This window comes from Cherax quadricarinatus, chromosome 6, assembly GCF_038502225.1.
Source record: "Cherax quadricarinatus isolate ZL_2023a chromosome 6, ASM3850222v1, whole genome shotgun sequence".
In the NCBI taxonomy this organism is placed as follows: domain Eukaryota; kingdom Metazoa; phylum Arthropoda; class Malacostraca; order Decapoda; family Parastacidae; genus Cherax; species Cherax quadricarinatus.
In genome coordinates, this window is record NC_091297.1 from 3,929,799 (window position 1) to 3,950,988 (window position 21,190).

At 44.4% G+C, this 21,190-nt stretch overlaps 1 protein-coding gene across 3 annotated transcripts in view; it reads left to right on the forward strand.

The window, feature by feature from the left end:
• Positions 1–21,190, forward strand: part of LOC128693539 (tetratricopeptide repeat protein 39B-like) — a 273,976-nt gene that overhangs the window by 85,947 nt on the left and 166,839 nt on the right. For 2 of the 3 annotated variants that reach the window (XM_070079906.1, XM_070079910.1), the window contains exon 2: positions 16,842–16,864. The exons of the other annotated variant lie outside the window; for it this stretch is intronic. In XM_070079906.1, the coding sequence (XP_069936007.1) occupies positions 16,842–16,864 (23 nt within the window). The remainder of the gene's footprint in view (positions 1–16,841; positions 16,865–21,190) is intronic. 3 annotated transcript variants of the gene reach the window in all.

The following is a 21,190-nucleotide window of genomic DNA, read 5'->3' on the forward strand; positions in this document are numbered from 1 at the left end:
GAGAGAGGACCTAGTAGCAATCAGTAAAGAGGCGGGGCCAGGAGCTATGAATCGACCCCTGCAACCACAAATAGGTGAGTACAAATAGGCGAGTACACACACACACCTATACACACACCTACACACACACCTACACACACCTACACACACCTACACACACCTACACACACTACTCACACCTACACACCTACACACACCTACACACACCTACACACACCTACACACACACACACGCACACACACACGCACACACACACACACACACACACACACACACACACACACACACACACACACACACACACACACACAGAGAACTGGCAGGGAAACCAGTTAATGAGATGATGGAATATGTAGCAATAAAATGCAAGGAGGCTGAGGAGAGGTTTGTACCCAAGGGTAACAGGAGTAATGAAAAAGCCAGGATGAGCCCATGGTTTACCCAAAGGTGCAGGGAGGCAAAAACCAAGTGTGCTAGGGAATGGAAGAAATATAGAAGGCAAAGGACCCAGGAGAATAAGGAGAACAGTCGTAGAGCCAGAAATGAATATGCACAGATAAGAAGGGAGGCCCAAAGACAATATGAAAATGACATAGCAGCGAAAGCCAAATCTGACCCGAAACTGTTGTACAGCCACATCAGGAGGAAAACAACAGTCAAGGACCAGGTAATCAGGCTAAGGAAGGAAGGAGGAGAGACAACAGGAAATGACCGGGAAGTATGTGAAGAACTCAACAAGAGATTCAAAGAAGTGTTCACAGAGGAGACAGAAGGGACTCCAGAAAGACGGAGAGGTGGGGCACACCACCAAGTGCTGGACACAGTGCACACAACCGAGGAAGAAGTGAAGAGGCTTCTGAGTGAGCTAGATACCTCAAAGGCAATGGGGCCAGATAACATCTCCCCATGGGTATTGAGAGAGGGAGCAGAGGCGCTATGTGTACCCCTAACAACAATATTCAATACATCTATCGAAACAGGGAGATTGCCTGAGGCATGGAAGACAGCAAATGTAGTCCCAATCTTCAAAAAAGGAGACAGACATGAAGCATTAAACTACAGACCAGTGTCACTGACATGTATAGTATGCAAAATCATGGAGAAGATTATCAGGAGAAGAGTGGTGGAACACCTAGAAAGGAATGATCTCATCAACAGCAGCCAGCATGGTTTCAGGGACGGGAAATCCTGTGTCACAAACCTACTGGAGTTCTATGACATGGTGACAGCAGTAAGACAAGAGAGAGAGGGGTGGGTGGATTGCATTTTCTTGGACTGCAAGAAGGCGTTTGACACAGTTCCACACAAGAGATTGGTGCAAAAACTGGAGGACCAAGCAGGGATAACAGGGAAGGCACTACAATGGATCAGGGAATACTTGTCAGGAAGACAGCAGCGAGTCATGGTACGTGGCGAGGTGTCAGAGTGGGCACCTGTGACCAGCGGGGTCCCGCAGGGGTCAGTCCTAGGACCAGTGCTGTTTCTGGTATTTGTGAACGACATGACGGAAGGAATAGACTCTGAGGTGTCCCTGTTTGCAGATGACGTGAAGTTGATGAGAAGAATACACTCGATCGAAGACCAGGCAGAACTACAAAGGGATCTGGACAGGCTGCAGAACTGGTCCAGCAATTGGCTCCTGGAGTTCAATCCCACCAAGTGCAAAGTCATGAAGATTGGGGAAGGGCAAAGAAGGCCGCAGACGGAGTACAGTCTAGGGGGTCAGAGACTACAAACCTCACTCAAGGAAAAAGATCTTGGGGTGAGTATAACACCAGGCACATCTCCTGAAGCGCACATCAACCAAATAACTGCTGCAGCATATGGGCGCCTAGCAAACCTCAGAACAGCATTCCGACATCTTAATAAGGAATCGTTCAGGACCCTGTACACCGTATACGTTAGGCCCATATTGGAGTATGCGGCACCAGTTTGGAACCCACACCTAGCCAAGCACGTAAAGAAACTAGAGAAAGTGCAAAGGTTTGCAACAAGACTAGTCCCAGAGCTAAGAGGTATGTCCTACGAGGAGAGGTTAAGGGAAATCAACCTGACGACACTGGAGGACAGGAGAGATAGGGGGGACATGATAACGACATACAAAATACTGAGAGGAATTGACAAGGTGGACAAAAACAGGATGTTCCAGAGATTGGACACAGTAACAAGGGGACACAGTTGGAAGCTAAAGACACAGATGAATCACAGGGATGTTAGGAAGTATTTCTTCAGCCACAGAGTAGTCAGTAAGTGGAATAGTTTGGGAAGCGATGTAGTGGAGGCAGGATCCATACATAGCTTTAAGCAGAGGTACGATAAAGCTCACGGTTCAGGGAGAGTGACCTAGTAGCGATCAGTGAAGAGGCGGGGCCAGGAGCTCGGACTCGACCCCCGCAACCTCAACTAGGTGAGTACAACTAGGTGAGTACACACACCTACACACACACACACACACACACACACACACACACACACACACACACACACACACACACACACACACACACACACACACACACACACACACACACACACACACACACACACACACACACACACACACACACACACACACACACACACACACACCGGAGAATTGGGTGGTTCACAAAGAAAAGGAATCGGCCTCTCAAAGTAATTTTCAAGGCAGAATCAACCCGAACCATGATCCTGCAGGAGAAAGCACGGCTGAGAGGCAAGCAGGAGTTCCGGAGTGTGTACCTCGACCGAGACAGAACACAGGACGAAAGGAAGACAATGAAAGAGAGAGTTCAAAAACGAAAGGAGAAATGGGAGGAAATGAAAAAGGAGAGCAGAATAACCCAGGATCAAATGGAAGGACAAGCGCACCCCCCAGAAACACCTGCAGAAGGACTCCAGCCACGACACCCCCAAGGCAACTGAACAATCCAAACCAACCATCACACACCGATCCCTCTGTTTCCACCCCCCGCACCACAGTTACAGTATTAGAACAGAAGTTGAAGGTTTGGTACACAAATGCAGATGGATTAACGAATAAACATGAGGAATGGCAAGAAAGAATCAATGAGAAGTCCCCAGACATCATAGCAGTTACAGAAACAAAACTCATGGACACAATAACAGATGCAATCTTCCCACCAGGATACCAGATCATGAGGAAAGATAGAAGGGGCAGGGGGGGAGGTGGGGTTGCTCTGCTCGTAAAAAACAGATGGAAATTCGAGAAAATGGAAGGAATAGATGAGACGGGAGAAAGAGACTACATAGCAGGTACACTTCAGTCGGGGGAACACAAAGTGGTCATTGCAGTGATGTATAATCCACCACAGAACTGCAGGAGGCCAAGAGAGGAATATGAAGAGAGCAACAGAGCAATGGTGGACACACTTGCTGAGGTGGCAAGAAGAGCTCACTCCAGCAGAGCAAAGTTGCTGGTTATGGGGGATTTCAACCACAGGGAGATTGACTGGGAAAACCTGGAGCCACATGGGGGTCCCGAAACATGGAGAGCCAGGATGTTGGACGTGGTGCTGGAAAACCTCATGCACCAACATGTTAAGGACACTACCAGAGTGAGAGGGGAGGATGAACCAGCAAGATTGGACCTTGTGTTCACCCTGGGCAGCTCAGACATTGAGGACATCAAGTATGAGAGTCCCCTAGGAGCTAGCGACCACGTGGTTCTGTGCTTTGAATACATAGTAGAGCTGCAAGTGGAGAGAATAACAGGAGTAGAATGGGAAAAACCTGACTATAAAAGAGGGGACTACATAGGGTTGAAGAACTTCCTGCGGGAGGTCCAGTGGGACAGAGAACTGGCAGGAAAGCCAGTAAATGAAATGATGGAATATGTAGCAACAAAATGCAAGGAGGCAGTGGAAAGGTTCATTCCCAAGGGCAACAGTAACAACGGGAAGACCAGAACAAGCCCCTGGTTCACCCGACGGTGTAAGGAGGCAAAAACAAAGTGCAATAGAGAATGGAAAAAGTACAGAAGGCAGAGAACACACGAAAATAGGGAGATCAGTCGCAGAGCCAGGAATGAGTACGCACAGGTAAGGAGGGAGGCCCAGCGACAGTATGAAATTGACATAGCATCGAGAATCAAGACTGACCCGAAACTGTTGTATAGCCACATCAGGAGGAAGACAACAGTCAAAGACCAGGTGATCAGATTAAGGACAGAAGGTGGAGAACTCACAAGAAATTATCAGGAGGTATGTGAGGAGCTGAACAGGAGATTCAAGGAAGTTTTTACAGTAGAGACAGGAAGGGCTGTGGGAAGACAGAACAGAAGGGAACATCAAGAGGGAATATACCAACAAGTGTTGGATGACATACGAACAACTGAGGAGGAGGTGAAGAAGCTCTTAAGTGACCTTGACACCTCAAAGGCGATGGGACCGGACAACATCTCCCCATGGGTCCTTAGAGAAGGAGCAGAGATGCTGTGTGTGCCTCTAACCACAATCTTCAACACATCCCTTGAAACTGGGCAACTACCTGAGAAATGGAAGACAGCTAATGTAGTCCCCATATTTAAGAAAGGAAACAGAAACGAGGCACTAAACTACAGACCTGTGTCTCTGACATGTATCGTGTGCAAGGTCATGGAGAAGATTATCAGGAGGAGAGTGGTCGAACACCTGGAAAGGAACAAGATTATAAATGAAAACCAGCATGGGTTCATGGAAGGCAAATCTTGTATCACAAACCTCCTGGAGTTTTATGACAAGGTAACAGAAGTAAGACACGAGAGAGAGGGTTGGGTAGATTGCGTTTTCCTAGACTGCAGGAAGGCCTTTGACACAGTTCCCCACAAGAGATTAGTGCAGAAGCTGGAGGATCAGGCACACGTAAAAGGAAGGGCACTGCAATGGATAAGGGAATACCTGACAGGGAGGCAGCAACGAGTCATGGTACGTGAAGAGGTATCACAGTGGGCGCCTGTTACGAGCGGGGTCCCACAGGGGTCAGTTCTAGGACCAGTGCTATTTTTGATATATGTGAACGACATGATGGAAGGAATAGACTCTGAAGTGTCCCTGTTCGCAGATGACGTGAAGCTGATGAGAAGAATTAAATCGGACGAGGATGAGGCAGGACTGCAAAGAGACCTGGAGAGGCTGGACATGTGGTCCAGTAACTGGCTTCTCGAATTCAATCCAGCCAAATGCAAAGTCATGAAGATTGGGGAGGGGCAAAGAAGACCGCAGACAGAGTATAGGCTAGGTGGACAAAGACTACAGACCTCACTCAGGGAGAAAGACCTTGGGGTGACCATAACACCGAGCACATCACCGGAGGCACACATCAACCAAATAACCGCTGCAGCATACGGGTGCCTGGCAAACCTGAGAATAGCGTTCCGATACCTTAATAAGGAATCGTTCAAGACACTGTACACTGTGTATGTTAGGCCCATACTGGAGTATGCAGCACCAGTCTGGAACCCACACCTGGTCAAGCACGTCAAGAAGTTAGAGAAAGTACAAAGGTTTGCAACAAGGCTAGTCCCAGAGCTCAAGGGAATGTCGTACGAGGAAAGGTTAAGGGAAATCGGACTGACGACACTGGAGGACAGAAGGGTCAGGGGAGACATGATAACGACATACAAGATACTGCGGGGAATAGACAAGGTGGACAGAGATAGGATGTTCCAGAGAGGGGACACAGGGACAAGGGGTCACAACTGGAAGCTGAAGACTCAGACGAGTCACAGGGACGTTAGGAAGTATTTCTTCAGTCATAGAGTTGTCAGCAAGTGGAATAGCCTAGCAAGTGAAGTAGTGGAGGCAGGAACCATACATAGTTTTAAGAAGAGGTATGACAAAGCTCAGGAAGCAGAGAGAGAGAGGATCCAGTAGCGATCAGTGAAGAGGCGGGGCCAGGAGCTGAGTCTCGACCCCTGCAACCACAATTAGGTGAGTACACCTACACACACACACACACACACACACACATCCCCCACCAGCATCTAGCCTGTTTCTGGTGTTGTAAGAGTGTCAGAGTGTGTCCTAGTCTAGTTATCCTGTAAAATTAAGTGGCTTGTCAGTAGCATTTGGGATCACAACTGGATGAATATACACCGACTAAATAAAGTTGGGGTTTTTAATAACAAAAGTGTCTAGGTGGTATTAATTACAGTTAATGTAGTTTGAATAATTAAGAGATAATCTCTTACACAACTCTTGGAGTATAGTTTGGTATACTTATATATTATAGTTATCTTGTACATATAATCATATGGTGCTAAGTGCACGCTTAATAAGATCCTGTAATACTCTTAATAAGTACCGTCTGGCATGTTGCTATGATGAGGTGTACTCAAGTACAGGAGTAATGATGCGTATGTGTGTGTGAGTTTGTATATGTGGTCACATTGACTCGACTTAAACTTAAAATGTGACTGACAACAACATTCCCTAAATAATCTAACTTCTTGATTATCGAGGCAATTAAACATCTTGTTTGAATAATATAACGACCCATTCGCCCATCAGTAATAATGCTTGAAACAGCGGAGAACAGCAGAGCGTCAGGCAATAATCAAAAGCAAAAAAGACCATAATAGTGGACCTTCAACAGATCCAGCACAAAAGGTTTAAAATTCCTTATTACTGAGACTGAGTTCATAATTCCAGTTTCTCAAATATGACAGTACAAAGATACCAGAACAAATGTAGGTCTAGAGTTTAACTCAGGACTAGAGATATAGAGTGTCTCCACGACACACAACCTCTGGAAATGTCTAATATCACGAAATCTAAATAATGCTCTGTGAACAGAGTTATACCTAAACAGAGTGTAATTGACATGAGCTGAGAAGAATAGCAATCTCCCAGACATCATCAGAGAGGATGTTACCTCCATGAGCAACAGCTAGAGAGGCAGGGAAGGCAGCTCCCACTCCAGGTGACTCGTACCAGCTTATCCCTGACACCAACTGTGAAACAAGTCTACCTGGAGTCTACGTGGAGGGTATTCCGGGGATCAATGCCCCCGCGGCCCAGTCCATGACCAGGCCTCCCAGTGGATCGGGGCCTGATCAGTTAGTTTAATATGTTTATTATGCACCCCATACCCATCCTGTGGGCGGTAGTCAAAAGATTACAGAGGTACATAATTGGTCCAGGGACTGGACTCCAAAGTTTTGATAGCTGAGCAAGTTACAGAGGTAATGAACTCACAATTTACAAAGGTAATGAACTCACAATTTATGTGACTTTTTATTGTGGCAACGTTTCGCTCTCCAGGAGCTTTATCAAGCCATTATGGCTTGATAAAGCTCCTGGAGAGCGAAACGTTGCCACAATAAAAAGTCACATTAGTTGCATTTGTGTCCTTTTACTTTACAACTCACAATTTACAAAGGTAATGAACTCCAGGTAGGTCTGGTCACAATTATGACAAGTTACAAAGGTATTTACAGATTACAGAGGTACGTAATGGGTCCAAGGACTGGGCCCCCAAAGATTTGATAGCTGAACTAGGTACAAGGTAATGAACGCACAAGTTACAAAGGTAATGAATTCTGTAAGAATGGTTACTTACGTTTATACATGGCTACAATCATGAACATATTATAGTGTAATGAGCAATTCACACTTCCACACCCGGTCACAACTGTAATGAGTTATTGGTGCAAATATTGATCAACGAGGCTGTTACTGCTGGCCGCATGCAATCCAATGTACGAACCACAGCCTGGCTGATCCGGCACTGTCTTTAGGTATCTGTCCAGCTCCCTCTTGAAGACACCCAGGGGTCTACCGATAATGCCCCTTATTGCTAGTGGGAGGCTGTTGAACAGTCTTAGGCCCCGGACACTTATTGCATTTTCTCTTAGTGTACCAGTGATGCACCTACCACTGGAGTGATTTCTGTGTGCATATTAGGGACCAGTCCCTCCAGAATCTTCCAAGTGTAGATTATGATATATCTCTCTCGCCTGCACTCCAGTGAGTACAAGTCAAGTGCTTCCAGGCGTTCCCAGTAGTTAAGGTGTTTGATGGAACTTATACGTGCAGTGAAGGTTCTCTGTACACTCTAGATCTGCAGTTTCACCTGCCTTGAATGGGGATGTTAATATACAGCAGTATTCCAGCCTAGAGAGAACAAGTGATATAAAAAGGATCATCATTGGCTTAGCATCTCTTGTCTTGAATGTTCTCATTATCCATCTTATCAGTTTCCTCGCAGATGTGATAGTGGCATTGTTGTGGTCCTTGAAGGTGAGGTCTTCGGACATTACCACACCCAGGTCCTTCACATTACTTTTCCGCTCTATTGTGTGATTAGAGTTTGTAGTATACTCAGTCCTAGTTATTATTTCCTCCAGTTTTCCATAACGGAGTTGGAGTTTGTCTTCATTGAACATCATATTGTTCTCTGTTGCCCATTGGAAAACTTGGTTTATATCTTCTTGGAGCTTTGCCGTGTCCTCAGTGGATGGCACTTTCATGCAGTGGTCAGGTAGTTTGCAAGGTAGGTTGCAAGTTTTCAGGTAGTTTGCAAGGTAGGTTGCAAGTGGTCTGGTAGTTTGCAAGGTAGGTTGCAAGTGGTCTGGTAGTTTGCAAGGTAGGTTGCAAGTGGTCAGGTAGTTTGCAAGGTAGGTTGCAAGTGGTCTGGTAGTTTGCAAGGTAGGTTGCAAGTGGTCAGTTAGTTTGCAAGGTAGGTTGCAAGTGGTCAGGTAGTTTGCAAGGTAGGTTGCAAGTGGTCAGGTAGGTTGCAAGTGGTCAGGTAGTTTGCAAGGTAGGTTGCAAGTGGTCAGGTAGGTTGCAAGTGGTCAGGTAGGTTGCAAGTGGTCAGGTAGGTTGCAAGTGGTCAGGTAGTTTGCAAGGTAGGTTGCAAGTGGTCAGGTAGGTTGCAAGTGGTCAGGTAGTTTGCAAGGTAGGTTGCAAGTGGTCAGGTAGGTTGCAAGTGGTCAGGTAGTTTGCAAGGTAGGTTGCAAGTGGTCAGGTAGTTTGCAAGGTAGGTTGCAAGTGGTCAGGTAGGTTGCAAGTGGTCAGGTAGGTTGCAAGTGGTCAGGTAGGTTGCAAGTGGTCAGGTAGTTTGCAAGGTAGGTTGCAAGTGGTCAGGTAGGTTGCAAGTGGTCAGGTAGTTTGCAAGGTAGGTTGCAAGTGGTCAGGTAGGTTGCAAGTGGTCAGGTAGTTTGCAAGGTAGGTTGCAAGTGGTCAGGTAGTTTGCAAGGTAGGTTGCAAGTGGTCAGGTAGTTTGCAAGGTAGGTTGCAAGTGGTCAGGTAGGTTGCAAGTGGTCAGGTAGGTTGCAAGTGGTCAGGTAGGTTGCAAGTGCTGGCAGCCAATCAACACAGCACAATGAGAGTCGTAGTTGTTACATCCCAACTACATACATAAGCTAATATAATAAATCAAATAATACAAAGCATAAAATTTTTCATTTTGGCTATTAATGAAAATATCAGCCATATAAAATTATATGAATAAACAATATATACAATATTTACCGCATCTTTCTCTGAGATCGTAACACACACACACACACACACACACACACACACACACACACACACACACACACACACACACACACACACACACACACACACACACACACACACACACACACTGTGTTAGTACACAAATACTATGTTGTGGAGGTTGAGGGTAAGGGAAGGAGGGGAGATGAAAGGGAGGGGGAGGAGGAAAGGGGAAGGGGGGAAAGGGGAAGGGGGGAAAGGGGAAGGGGAATGCTACCATCAAAGAAGGTCAGGTCTTGTGACGTCATCCTCTTGACGGGATTTATGTGGTCTTACAAGTTGAGGTGGAAGGTTGGGTCAAGCTGAGTGTGTGGGGGCTGTGTGAAGGGCTGAGTGAGGGGGAGCTGAGTGGGGGCTGTGTGTGTGGGGGGTTGAGTGAGTGGGAGCCGAGTGTGTGGGGCTGAGTGTGTGGGGGCTGTGTGAAGGGCTGAGTGAGGGGGAGCTGAGTGGGGGCTGTGTGTGTGGGGGGTTGAGTGAGTGGGAGCCGAGTGTGTGGGGCTGAGTGTGTGGGGGCTGTGTGGGGGCCGAGTGTGTGGGGGCTGAGTGTGCGACTGAGGACGTAGAGGGAAGGGCAGGTGTTGTAGAGGGAAGGGAAGGTGTTGTAGAGGGAAGGGAAGGTGTTGTAGAGAGAAGAGCATTTGTTGTTTAGGGAAGGACAAGTGTTGTTGAGGGAAGGACAAGTGTTGTAGAGGGAAGGACAAGTGTTGTAGAGGGAAGGACAAGTGTTGTAGAGGGAAGGACAAGTGTTGTAGAGGGAAGGACAAGTGTTGTAGAGGGAAGGACAAGTGTTGTAGAGGGAAGGACAAGTGTTGTAGAGGGAAGGACAAGTGTTGTAGAGGGAAGGACAAGTGTTGTAGAGGGAAGGACAAGTGTTGTAGAGGGAAGGACAAGTGTTGTAGAGGGAAGGACAAGTGTTGTAGAGGGAAGGACAAGTGTTGTTGAGGGAAGGACAAGTGTTGTAGAGGGAAGGACAAGTGTTGTAGAGGGAAGGACAAGTGTTGTAGAGGGAAGGACAAGTGTTGTAGAGGGAAGGACAAGTGTTGTTGAGGGAAGGACAAGTGTTGTAGAGGGAAGGACAAGTGTTGGTGAGGGAAGGACAAGTGTTGTAGAGGGAAGGACAAGTGTTGTAGAGGGAAGGACAAGTGTTGTTGAGGGAAGGACAAGTGTTGTAGAGGGAAGGACAAGTGTTGTAGAGGGAAGGACAAGTGTTGTAGAGGGAAGGACAAGTGTTGGTGAGGGAAGGACAAGTGTTGTTGAGGGAAGGACAAGTGTTGTAGAGGGAAGGACAAGTGTTGGTGAGGGAAGGACAAGTGTTGTAGAGGGAAGGACAAGTGTTGGTGAGGGAAGGACAAGTGTTGTTGAGGGAAGGACAAGTGTTGTAGAGGGAAGGACAAGTGTTGGTGAGGGAAGGACAAGTGTTGTAGAGGGAAGGACAAGTGTTGTAGAGGGAAGGACAAGTGTTGTAGAGGGAAGGACAAGTGTTGTAGAGGGAAGGACAAGTGTTGTTGAGGGAAGGACAAGTGTTGTAGAGGGAAGGACAAGTGTTGTTGAGGGAAGGACAAGTGTTGTAGAGGGAAGGACAAGTGTTGTAGAGGGAAGGACAAGTGTTGTTGAGGGAAGGACAAGTGTTGTAGAGGGAAGGACAAGTGTTGTAGAGGGAAGGACAAGTGTTGTAGAGGGAAGGACAAGTGTTGTAGAGGGAAGGACAAGTGTTGTAGAGGGAAGGACAAGTGTTGTAGAGGGAAGGACAAGTGTTGTAGAGGGAAGGACAAGTGTTGTAGAGGGAAGGACAAGTGTTGTAGAGGGAAGGACAAGTGTTGTAGAGGGAAGGACAAGTGTTGTAGAGGGAAGGACAAGTGTTGTTGAGGGAAGGGAAGGTGTTGTAGAGGGAAGGACAAGTGTTGTTGAGGGAAGGGAAGGTGTTGTAGAGGGAAGGACAAGTGTTGTAGAGGGAAGGACAAGTGTTGTAGAGGGAAGGACAAGTGTTGTGGAGGGAAGGACAAGTGTTGTAGAGGGAAGGACAAGTGTTGTAGAGGGAAGGACAAGTGTTGTAGAGGGAAGGACAAGTGTTGTAGAGGGAAGGACAAGTGTTGTTGAGGGAAGGGAAGGTGTTGTAGAGGGAAGGACAAGTGTTGTAGAGGGAAGGACAAGTGTTGTAGAGGGAAGGACAAGTGTTGTAGAGGGAAGGACAAGTGTTGTAGAGGGAAGGACAAGTGTTGTGGAGGGAAGGACAAGTGTTGTAGAGGGAAGGACAAGTGTTGTAGAGGGAAGGACAAGTGTTGTAGAGGGAAGGACAAGTGTTGTTGAGGGAAGGACAAGTGTTGTAGAGGGAAGGACAAGTGTTGTAGAGGGAAGGACAAGTGTTGTAGAGGGAAGGACAAGTGTTGTTGAGGGAAGGACAAGTGTTGTAGAGGGAAGGACAAGTGTTGTAGAGGGAAGGACAAGTGTTGTAGAGGGAAGGACAAGTGTTGTAGAGGGAAGGACAAGTGTTGTAGAGGGAAGGACAAGTGTTGTAGAGGGAAGGACAAGTGTTGTTGAGGGAAGGACAAGTGTTGTAGAGGGAAGGACAAGTGTTGTAGAGGGAAGGACAAGTGTTGTTGAGGGAAGGACAAGTGTTGTAGAGGGAAGGACAAGTGTTGTAGAGGGAAGGACAAGTGTTGTTGAGGGAAGGACAAGTGTTGTTGAGGGAAGGACAAGTGTTGTAGAGGGAAGGACAAGTGTTGTAGAGGGAAGGACAAGTGTTGTAGAGGGAAGGACAAGTGTTGTAGAGGGAAGGACAAGTGTTGTAGAGGGAAGGACAAGTGTTGTTGAGGGAAGGGAAGGTGTTGTAGATAGAAGAGCAGGTTGTTGTAGAGGGAAGGTCAGGTGTTGTAGAGGGAAGGTCAGGTGTTGTAGAGGGAAGGACAGGTGTTGTAGATGGAAGGACAAGTGTTGTAGAGGGAAGGACAAGTGTTGTTGAGGGAAGGACAAGTGTTGTAGAGGGAAGGACAAGTGTTGTAGAGGGAAGGACAAGTGTTGTAGAGGGAAGGACAAGTGTTGTAGAGGGAAGGACAAGTGTTGTAGAGGGAAGGACAAGTGTTGTTGAGGGAAGGGAAGGTGTTGTAGATAGAAGAGCAGGTTGTTGTAGAGGGAAGGTCAGGTGTTGTAGAGGGAAGGTCAGGTGTTGTAGAGGGAAGGACAGGTGTTGTAGATGGAAGGACAAGTGTTGTAGAGGGAAGGACAAGTGTTGTTGAGGGAAGGACAAGTGTTGTAGAGGGAAGGACAAGTGTTGTAGAGGGAAGGACAAGTGTTGTAGAGGGAAGGACAAGTGTTGTAGAGGGAAGGACAAGTGTTGTAGAGGGAAGGACAAGTGTTGTAGAGGGAAGGACAAGTGTTGTTGAGGGAAGGACAAGTGTTGTTGAGGGAAGGACAAGTGTTGTAGAGGGAAGGACAAGTGTTGTAGATGGAAGGACAAGTGTTGTAGAGGGAAGGACAAGTGTTGTAGAGGGAAGGACAAGTGTTGTAGAGGGAAGGACAAGTGTTGGTGAGGGAAGGACAAGTGTTGTAGAGGGAAGGACAAGTGTTGGTGAGGGAAGGACAAGTGTTGTTGAGGGAAGGACAAGTGTTGGTGAGGGAAGGACAAGTGTTGTTGAGGGAAGGACAAGTGTTGGTGAGGGAAGGGAAGGTGTTGTAGATAGAAGAGCAGGTTGTTGTAGAGGGAAGGTCAGGTGTTGTAGAGGGAAGGACAGGTGTTGTAGAGGGAAGGACAAGTGTTGTTGAGGGAAGGACAAGTGTTGTAGAGGGAAGGACAAGTGTTGGTGAGGGAAGGGAAGGTGTTGTAGATAGAAGAGCAGGTTGTTGTAGAGGGAAGGTCAGGTGTTGTAGAGGGAAGGACAGGTGTTGTAGATGGAAGGACAAGTGTTGTAGAGGGAAGGACAAGTGTTGTAGAGGGAAGGACAAGTGTTGTAGAGGGAAGGACAAGTGTTGGTGAGGGAAGGGAAGGTGTTGTAGATAGAAGAGCAGGTTGTTGTAGAGGGAAGGTCAGGTGTTGTAGAGGGAAGGTCAGGTGTTGTAGAGGGAAGGACAAACGTTGTAGAGGGAAGGACAAGTGTTGTTGAGGGAAGGGAAGGTGTTGTAGATAGTAGAGCAGGTTGTTGTAGAGGGAAGGTCAGGTGTTGTAGAGGGAAGAGCAGGTGTTGTAGAGGGAAGGACAAGTGTTGTTGAGGGAAGGGAAGGTGTTGTAGACAGAAGAGCAGGTGTTGTAGAGGGAAGGGCAGGTGTTGTAGAGGGAAGGACAAGTGTTGTTGAGGGAAGGGAAGGTGTTGTAGACAGAAGAGCAGGTTGTTGTAGAGGGAAGGGCATTTGTTGTAGAGGAAAGGGCAGGTGTTGTATAGGGAAGGACAAGTGTTGTTGAGGGAAGGGAAGGTGTTGTAGATAGAAGAGCAGGTTGTTGTAGAGGGAAGGGCAGGTGTTGTAGAGGGAACAACAAGTGTTGTTGGGGGAAGGGAAGGTGTTGTAGATAGAAGACCAGGTGTTGTAGAGGGAAGGTCAGGTGTTGTAGAGGGAAGGGCAGGTGTTGTAGAGGGAAGGACAGGTGTTGTTGAGGGAAGGGAAGGTGTTGTAGAGAGAACAGGTGTTGTAGAGGGAAGGGCAGGTCTGTTAGACGGAAGGGCAGGTGTTATGTTGGGAAGGACAGAGTTAAACCATACCTCGGCCGGGATTGAACCCGCGGTCACCTATGGTGTAGAAATATACCTAGTTGGACGAATCTTATTGTGGCTAGCTGGTCTAGTGGCTAACGCGACGGGCTGGAGTTTTGAGACTCTCTGACCGCGGGTTCAATCCCGGCCGGGGTATGGTTTGTTTCAATCGTGTCATTACGATTTCGTGAGTCAGGACAGAGTTACATGAATGTAACTATTCACTTGATTCTAGAGAACAAAATCATCACGCTTGATGAGAAAGTGTCCATGGACATCAGTGTCCATTCTATGGACACTGATGTCTACATAGTCAGTCTTCTGCCTCTTCACTAGATGTTTTTATCTCATGTATTAATCTACTTCTCACGAGATTTTCCACCCATTAGCAACACATAACTAAATGATCACAGCATTCTTTTCAAGTCCTTGTTAGAACAAGTCCTACATAATCTCTGGATGGGTACGAGTCAGACTTCCAGTTAGACTGGGTGAACTGGGAATACATAGAGGTTGTGTTTATCTTAGCCCTGAGCACCATCTCTTCTCGTGTCTGCGGCTGGAACATGTCTTAACTCACAGGCCCTCCGCAGTCCATTGTTTCTCCATTTTCTTGCACTTATTCACACTTAAGTTTTATCCGGGGCAATAGTTTAAGAATACCGTCCATGTCCTATTTATTATTAGTCAACAAGATGGTACTGCCGATTATAGGGATTGGTGACCCTCTATTCCTAGGGATGGGGGGAAGGGGTAAGTACCACAATCTTCCTCAAAAAATGTAGTACAATGGTCATTGTTGCCACCTTTATCTGTAGTGCCTCAGTATTGGCATTCAGAGGTAGGATGCTTGCTGCATCCTGGGTTCCCTTGTGGTCTCTTAAGAGCTTCTAGACCTTCACAGCCTTACTTGAAAGCTGTTTAAATTGTGTATGGGTATATATTTATATATATATATATATATATATATATATATATATATATATATATATATATATATATATATATGTGTGTGTGTGTGTGTGTGTGTTTGTGTGTGTGTGTGTGTGTGTGTGTGTGTGTGTGTACTACAGTGATAGAAATAATGAGGTAGCTGAAACAATTTCAGGGAGAAAATATGTGAATTTTGCAAGGCATGAAGAGGCTAATAACATTATCGAGAGAAGCCTTACAACAGCCAGATGCCCAGCAGTAAGGGAGCCACCCCAACTATGCAAATCTGACGGCAGCCAAAAGCGTCCAAATGGTATCATCCTTCAAGCCTGGACAGACGGCAAGCAGGTGCTGTGGGACTACACACGTGCAACTACCTTGGCTGAAACCTATCTCCAATACACCAGGGAGGAAGGAGGGGCAGCTGCCAGCTTCAGGGAGTCCCAAAAGTCTAGAAAATACGGAAAACTTTTCCATCATCATATGTTTGTTCCCATAGGCTCGGAGACCCTTGGCTCATGGGTAAAGAGTGGATCTAAGTTACTTAAGGAGCTAGGCAAAAGACTCATTAGCGTAACTAGGGATCCCAGGCCAGCTAGTTTTCCATTCCAGCAACTCAGCGCTGCTGTTCAGAGAGGTAATGCCTGCTGTATCTTGGGTACGCACAATATGTGCTAGAAATGTATATCTCAAACCTAATGTACTCTGTGTGCCGTCTGTATACCAGCAAGGTATATTATGTAATAAAATATACCTATTGGTAAAAAAGAATAAAAAGATGGGATGGTAGAGGAAGTGGAATATTCAAACGGCTTCAGGAAGAAATCCAAATATTCTTCCTTGAAGCCTTTTTATCCACTTCTACGAGGTTGTGGGTCCCACAATATACACCAGAGGTGGATCCTTAATATATGTATATATATATATATATATATATATATATATATATATATATATATATATATATATATATATATATATATGTATATATATATATATATATATATATATATATATATATATATATATATATATATATATATATATATATATATATATATATATATATATATATATATATATATATATATATATATATATATATATATATATATATATATATATATATATATATATATATATATATATATATATATTCTAGGTAGTAGGTTGGTAGACAGCAACCGCCCAGGGAGGTACTACCGTCCTGCCAAGTGAGTGTAAAACGAAAGCCTGTAATTGTTTTATATGACGGTAGGACTGCTGGTGTCTCCTTTTCTGTCTCATAAACATGCAAGATTTCAGGAACGTCTTGCTACTTCTACTTACACTTAGGTCACACTACACATACATGTACAAGCATATATATACACACACCCCTCTGGGTTTTCTTTTATTTTCTTTCTAGTTCTTGTTCTTGTTTATTTCCTCTTATCTCCATGGGGAAGTGGAACAGAATTCTTCCTCCGTAAGTCATGCGTGTCGTAAGAGGCGACTAAAATGCCGGGAGCAAGGGGCTATTAACCCCTTCTTCCCTATATATTACTAAATTTAAAAGGAGAAACTTTCGTTTGTCCTTTTGGGCCACCCTACCTCGGTGGGATACGGCCGATGTGTTGAAATATATATACACATGTATATATATATATATTATATATATATATATATATATATATATAAAACTGTGATTTATCCTGATATTTTAAGTGAAACTGTAGCTAATGTATTGGTTTTCTTGGGCAGGTGTTCGAGGATGCCAGCGAGGAGTGAGTATAACGCAGGGACTCCAGCACTCCAGTGTTACGCCCTTACTTCACCACTTATCTTCTCCCTTCATTACTTATGTTCTCCCTTACTTCACCACTTATCTTCTCCCTTACTTCACCACTTATCTTCTTCCTTACTTCACCACTTATCTTCTTCCTTACTTCACCACTTATCTTCTTCCTTACTTCACCACTTATCTTCTTCCTTACTTCACCACTTATCTTCTCACTTACTTCACCACTTATCTTCTTCCTTACTTCACCACTTATCTTCTTCCTTACTTCACCACTTATCTTCTCACTTACTTCACCACTTATCTTCTTCCTTCTCCACTTATCTTCTCACTTACTTCACCACTTATCTTCTCCCTTACTTCACCACTTATCTTCTTCCTTACTTCACCACTTATCTTCTCCCTTACTTCACCACTTATCTTCTTCCTTACTTCACCACTTATCTTCTTCCTTACTTCACCACTTATCTTCTCACTTACTTCACCACTTATCTTCTTCCTTCTCCACTTATCTTCTCACTTACTTCACCACTTACCTTCTCCCTTACTTCACCACTTATCTTCTTCCTTACTTCACCACTTATCTTCTTCCTTACTTCACCACTTATCTTCTCCCTTCACCACTTATCTTCTCCCTTACTTCACCACTTATCTTCTTCCTTACTTCACCACTTATCTTCTCCCTTACTTCACCACTTATCTTCTTCCTTACTTCACCACTTATCTTCTTCCTTACTTCACCACTTATCTTCTCACTTACTTCACCACTTATCTTCTTCCTTACTTCTCCACTTATCTTCTCACTTACTTCACCACTTATCTTCTCCCTTCACCACTTATCTTCTCCCATACTTCACCACTTATCTTCTTCCTTACTTCACCACGGATCTTCTCCCTTACTTCACCACTTATCTTCTCCCTTACTTCACCACTTATCTTCTTCCTTACTTCACCACTTATCTTCTTCCTTACTTCACCACTTATCTTCTCCCTTACTTCACCACTTATCTTCTTCCTTACTTCACCACTTATCTTCTCCCTTACTTCACCACTTATCTTCTTCCTTACTTCACCACTTATCTTTTCCTTACTTCACCACTTATCTTCTTCCTTACTTCACCACTTATCTTCTTCCTTACTTCACCACTTATCTTCTTCCTTACTTCACCACTTATCTTCTTCCTTACTTCACCACTTATCTTCTTCCTTACTTCACCACTTATCTTCTCACTTACTTCACCACTTATCTTCTTCCTTACTTCTCCACTTATCTTCTCACTTACTTCACCACTTATCTTCTCCCTTACTTCACCACTTATCTTCTTCCTTACTTCACCACTTATCTTCTTCCTTACTTCACCACTTATCTTCTCCCTTCACCACTTATCTTCTCCCATACTTCACCACTTATCTTCTTCCTTACTTCACCACTTATCTTCTCCCTTACTTCACCACTTATCTTCTCCCTTACTTCACCACTTATCTTCTTCCTTACTTCACCACTTATCTTCTTCCTTACTTCACCACTTATCATCTCCCTTACTTCACCGCTTATCTTCTCCCTTACTTCACTTATCCCTTACTTCACCACTTATCTTATCGCTTCCTTCACCGCTTATCTTCTCCCTTAATTCACCGCTTATTTTCTCCCTTCACCACTTATCTTCTCCCTTACTTCACCACTTATCTTCTTCCTTACTTCACCACTTATCTTCTTCCTTACTTCACCACTTATCTTATCCCTTCCTTCACCGCTTATCTTCTCCCTTAATTCACCGCTTATTTTCTCCCTTACTTCACCACTTATCTTCTCCCTTACTTCACCACTTATCTTATCCCTTACTTCACCACTTATCTTCTCCCTTACTTCACCACTTATCTTCTCCCTTCACCACTTATCTTCTCCCTTACTTCACCAGTTATCTTCTCCGTTACTTCACCACTTATCTTCTCCCTTACTTCACCACTTATCTTCTTCCTTCATTACTTATCTTCTCCCTTACTTCACCACTTATCTTCTTCCTTCATTACTTATCATCTCCCTTACTTCACCACTTATCTTCTCCCTTCATTACTTATGTTCTCCCTTACTTCACCACTTATCTTCTCCCTTACTTCAACACATCTTCTCCCTTACTTCAACACTTATCTTCTCCCTTACTTCACCACTTATCTTCTTCCTTCATTACTTATCTTCTCCCTTACTTCACCACTTATCTTCTTCCTTCATTACTTATCATCTCCCTTACTTCACCACTTATCTTCTCCCTTCATTACTTATGTTCTCCCTTACTTCACCACTTATCTTCTCCCTTACTTCACCACTTATCTTCTCCCTTACTTCAACACTTATCTTCTCCCTTACTTCACCACTTATCTTCTCCCTTAGTTCACCACTTATCTTCTTCCTTCATTCCTTATCTTCTCCCTTACTTCACCACTTATCTTCTCCCTTCATTACTTATGTTCTCCCTTACTTCACCACTTATCTTCTCCCTTACTTCACCACTTATCTTCTTCCTTCATTACTTATGTTCTCCCTTACTTCACCACTTATCTTCTCCCTTCATTACTTATGTTCTCCCTTACTTCACCACTTATCTTCTCCCTTCATTACTTATGTTCTCCCTTACTTCACCACTTATCTTCTTCCTTCATTCCTTATGTTCTCCCTTACTTCACCACTTACCTTCTCCCTTTGCTTCACCACTTATCTTCTCCCTTACTTCACCACTTATCTTCTCCCTTCAATCCTTATGTTCTCCTTTACTTCACCACTTATCTTCTTCCTTCATTCCTTATGTTCTCCCTTACTTCACCACTTATCTTCTTCCTTTATTCCTTATGTTCTCCCTTACTTCACTTATCTTCCTTACTTCACCACTTATCTTCTTCCTTACTTCACCACTTATCTTCTCCCTTACTTCACCACTTATCTTCCTTCATTTCTTATGTTCTCCCTTACTTCACCACTTATCTTCTCCCTTACTTCACCACTTATCTTCTTCCTTACTTCACCACTTATCTTCTCCCTTACTTCACCACTTATCTTCTTCCTTCATTTCTTATGATCTCACTTGCTTCACCACTTATCTTCTTCCTTACTTCACCACTTATCTTCTCCCTTACTTCACCACTTATCTTCCTTCATTTCTTATGTTCTCACTTACTTTACCACTTATCTTGTGTCTTCTCCACTTACTTTACCACTTATCTTCTTCATTCCTTATGTTCTCCCTTACTTCACCACTTATCTTCTCCCTTACTTCACCACTTATCTTCTTCCTTACTTCACCACTTATCTTCTCCCTTACTTCACCACTTATCTTCTTCCTTACTTCACCACTTATCTTCTTCCTTACTTCACCACTTATATTCTCTCTTACTTCACCACTTATCTTCTTCCTTACTTCACCACTTATATTCTCCTTTACTTCACCACTTATCTTCTTCCTTACTTCACCACTTATCCTCTCCCTTACTTCACCACTTATCTTCTTCCTTACTTCACCACTTATCTTCTCCATTACTTCACCACTTATCTTCCTTCATTTCTTATGTTCTCACTTACTTCACCACTTATCTTCTTCCTTACTTCACCACTTATCCTCTCCCTTACTTCACCACTTATCTTCTTCCTTACTTCACCACTTATCTTCTTCCTTACTTCACCACTTATCCTCTCCCTTACTTCACCACTTATCTTCTTCCTTACTTCACCACTTATCTTCTTCCTTACTTCACCACTTATCTTCTCCCTTACTTCACCACTTATCTTCTTCCTTCATTTCTTATGTTCTCCCTTACTTCACCACTTATCTTCTCCCTTACTTCACCACTTATATTCTCCCTTACTTCACCACTTATTTTCTTCCTTACTTCACCACTTATCTTCTCCCTTACTTCACCACTTATCTTCTTCCTTACTTCACCAGTTATCTTCTCCCTTACTTCACCACTTATCTTCATTTCTTATGTTCTCCCTTACTTCACCACTTATCTTCTCCCTTCATTACTTATGTTCTCCCTTACTTCACCACTTATCTTCTCCCTTACTTCAACACTTATCTTCTCCCTTACTTCAACACTTATCTTCTCCCTTACTTCACCACTTATCTTCGTCCTTCATTACTTATCTTCTCCCTTACTTCACCACTTATCTTCTTCCTTCATTACTTATCATCTCCCTTACTTCACCACTTATCTTCTCCCTTCATTACTTATGTTCTCCCTTACTTCATCACTTATCTTCTCCCTTACTTCACCACTTATCTTCTCCCTTACTTCAACACTTATCTTCTCCCTTATTTCA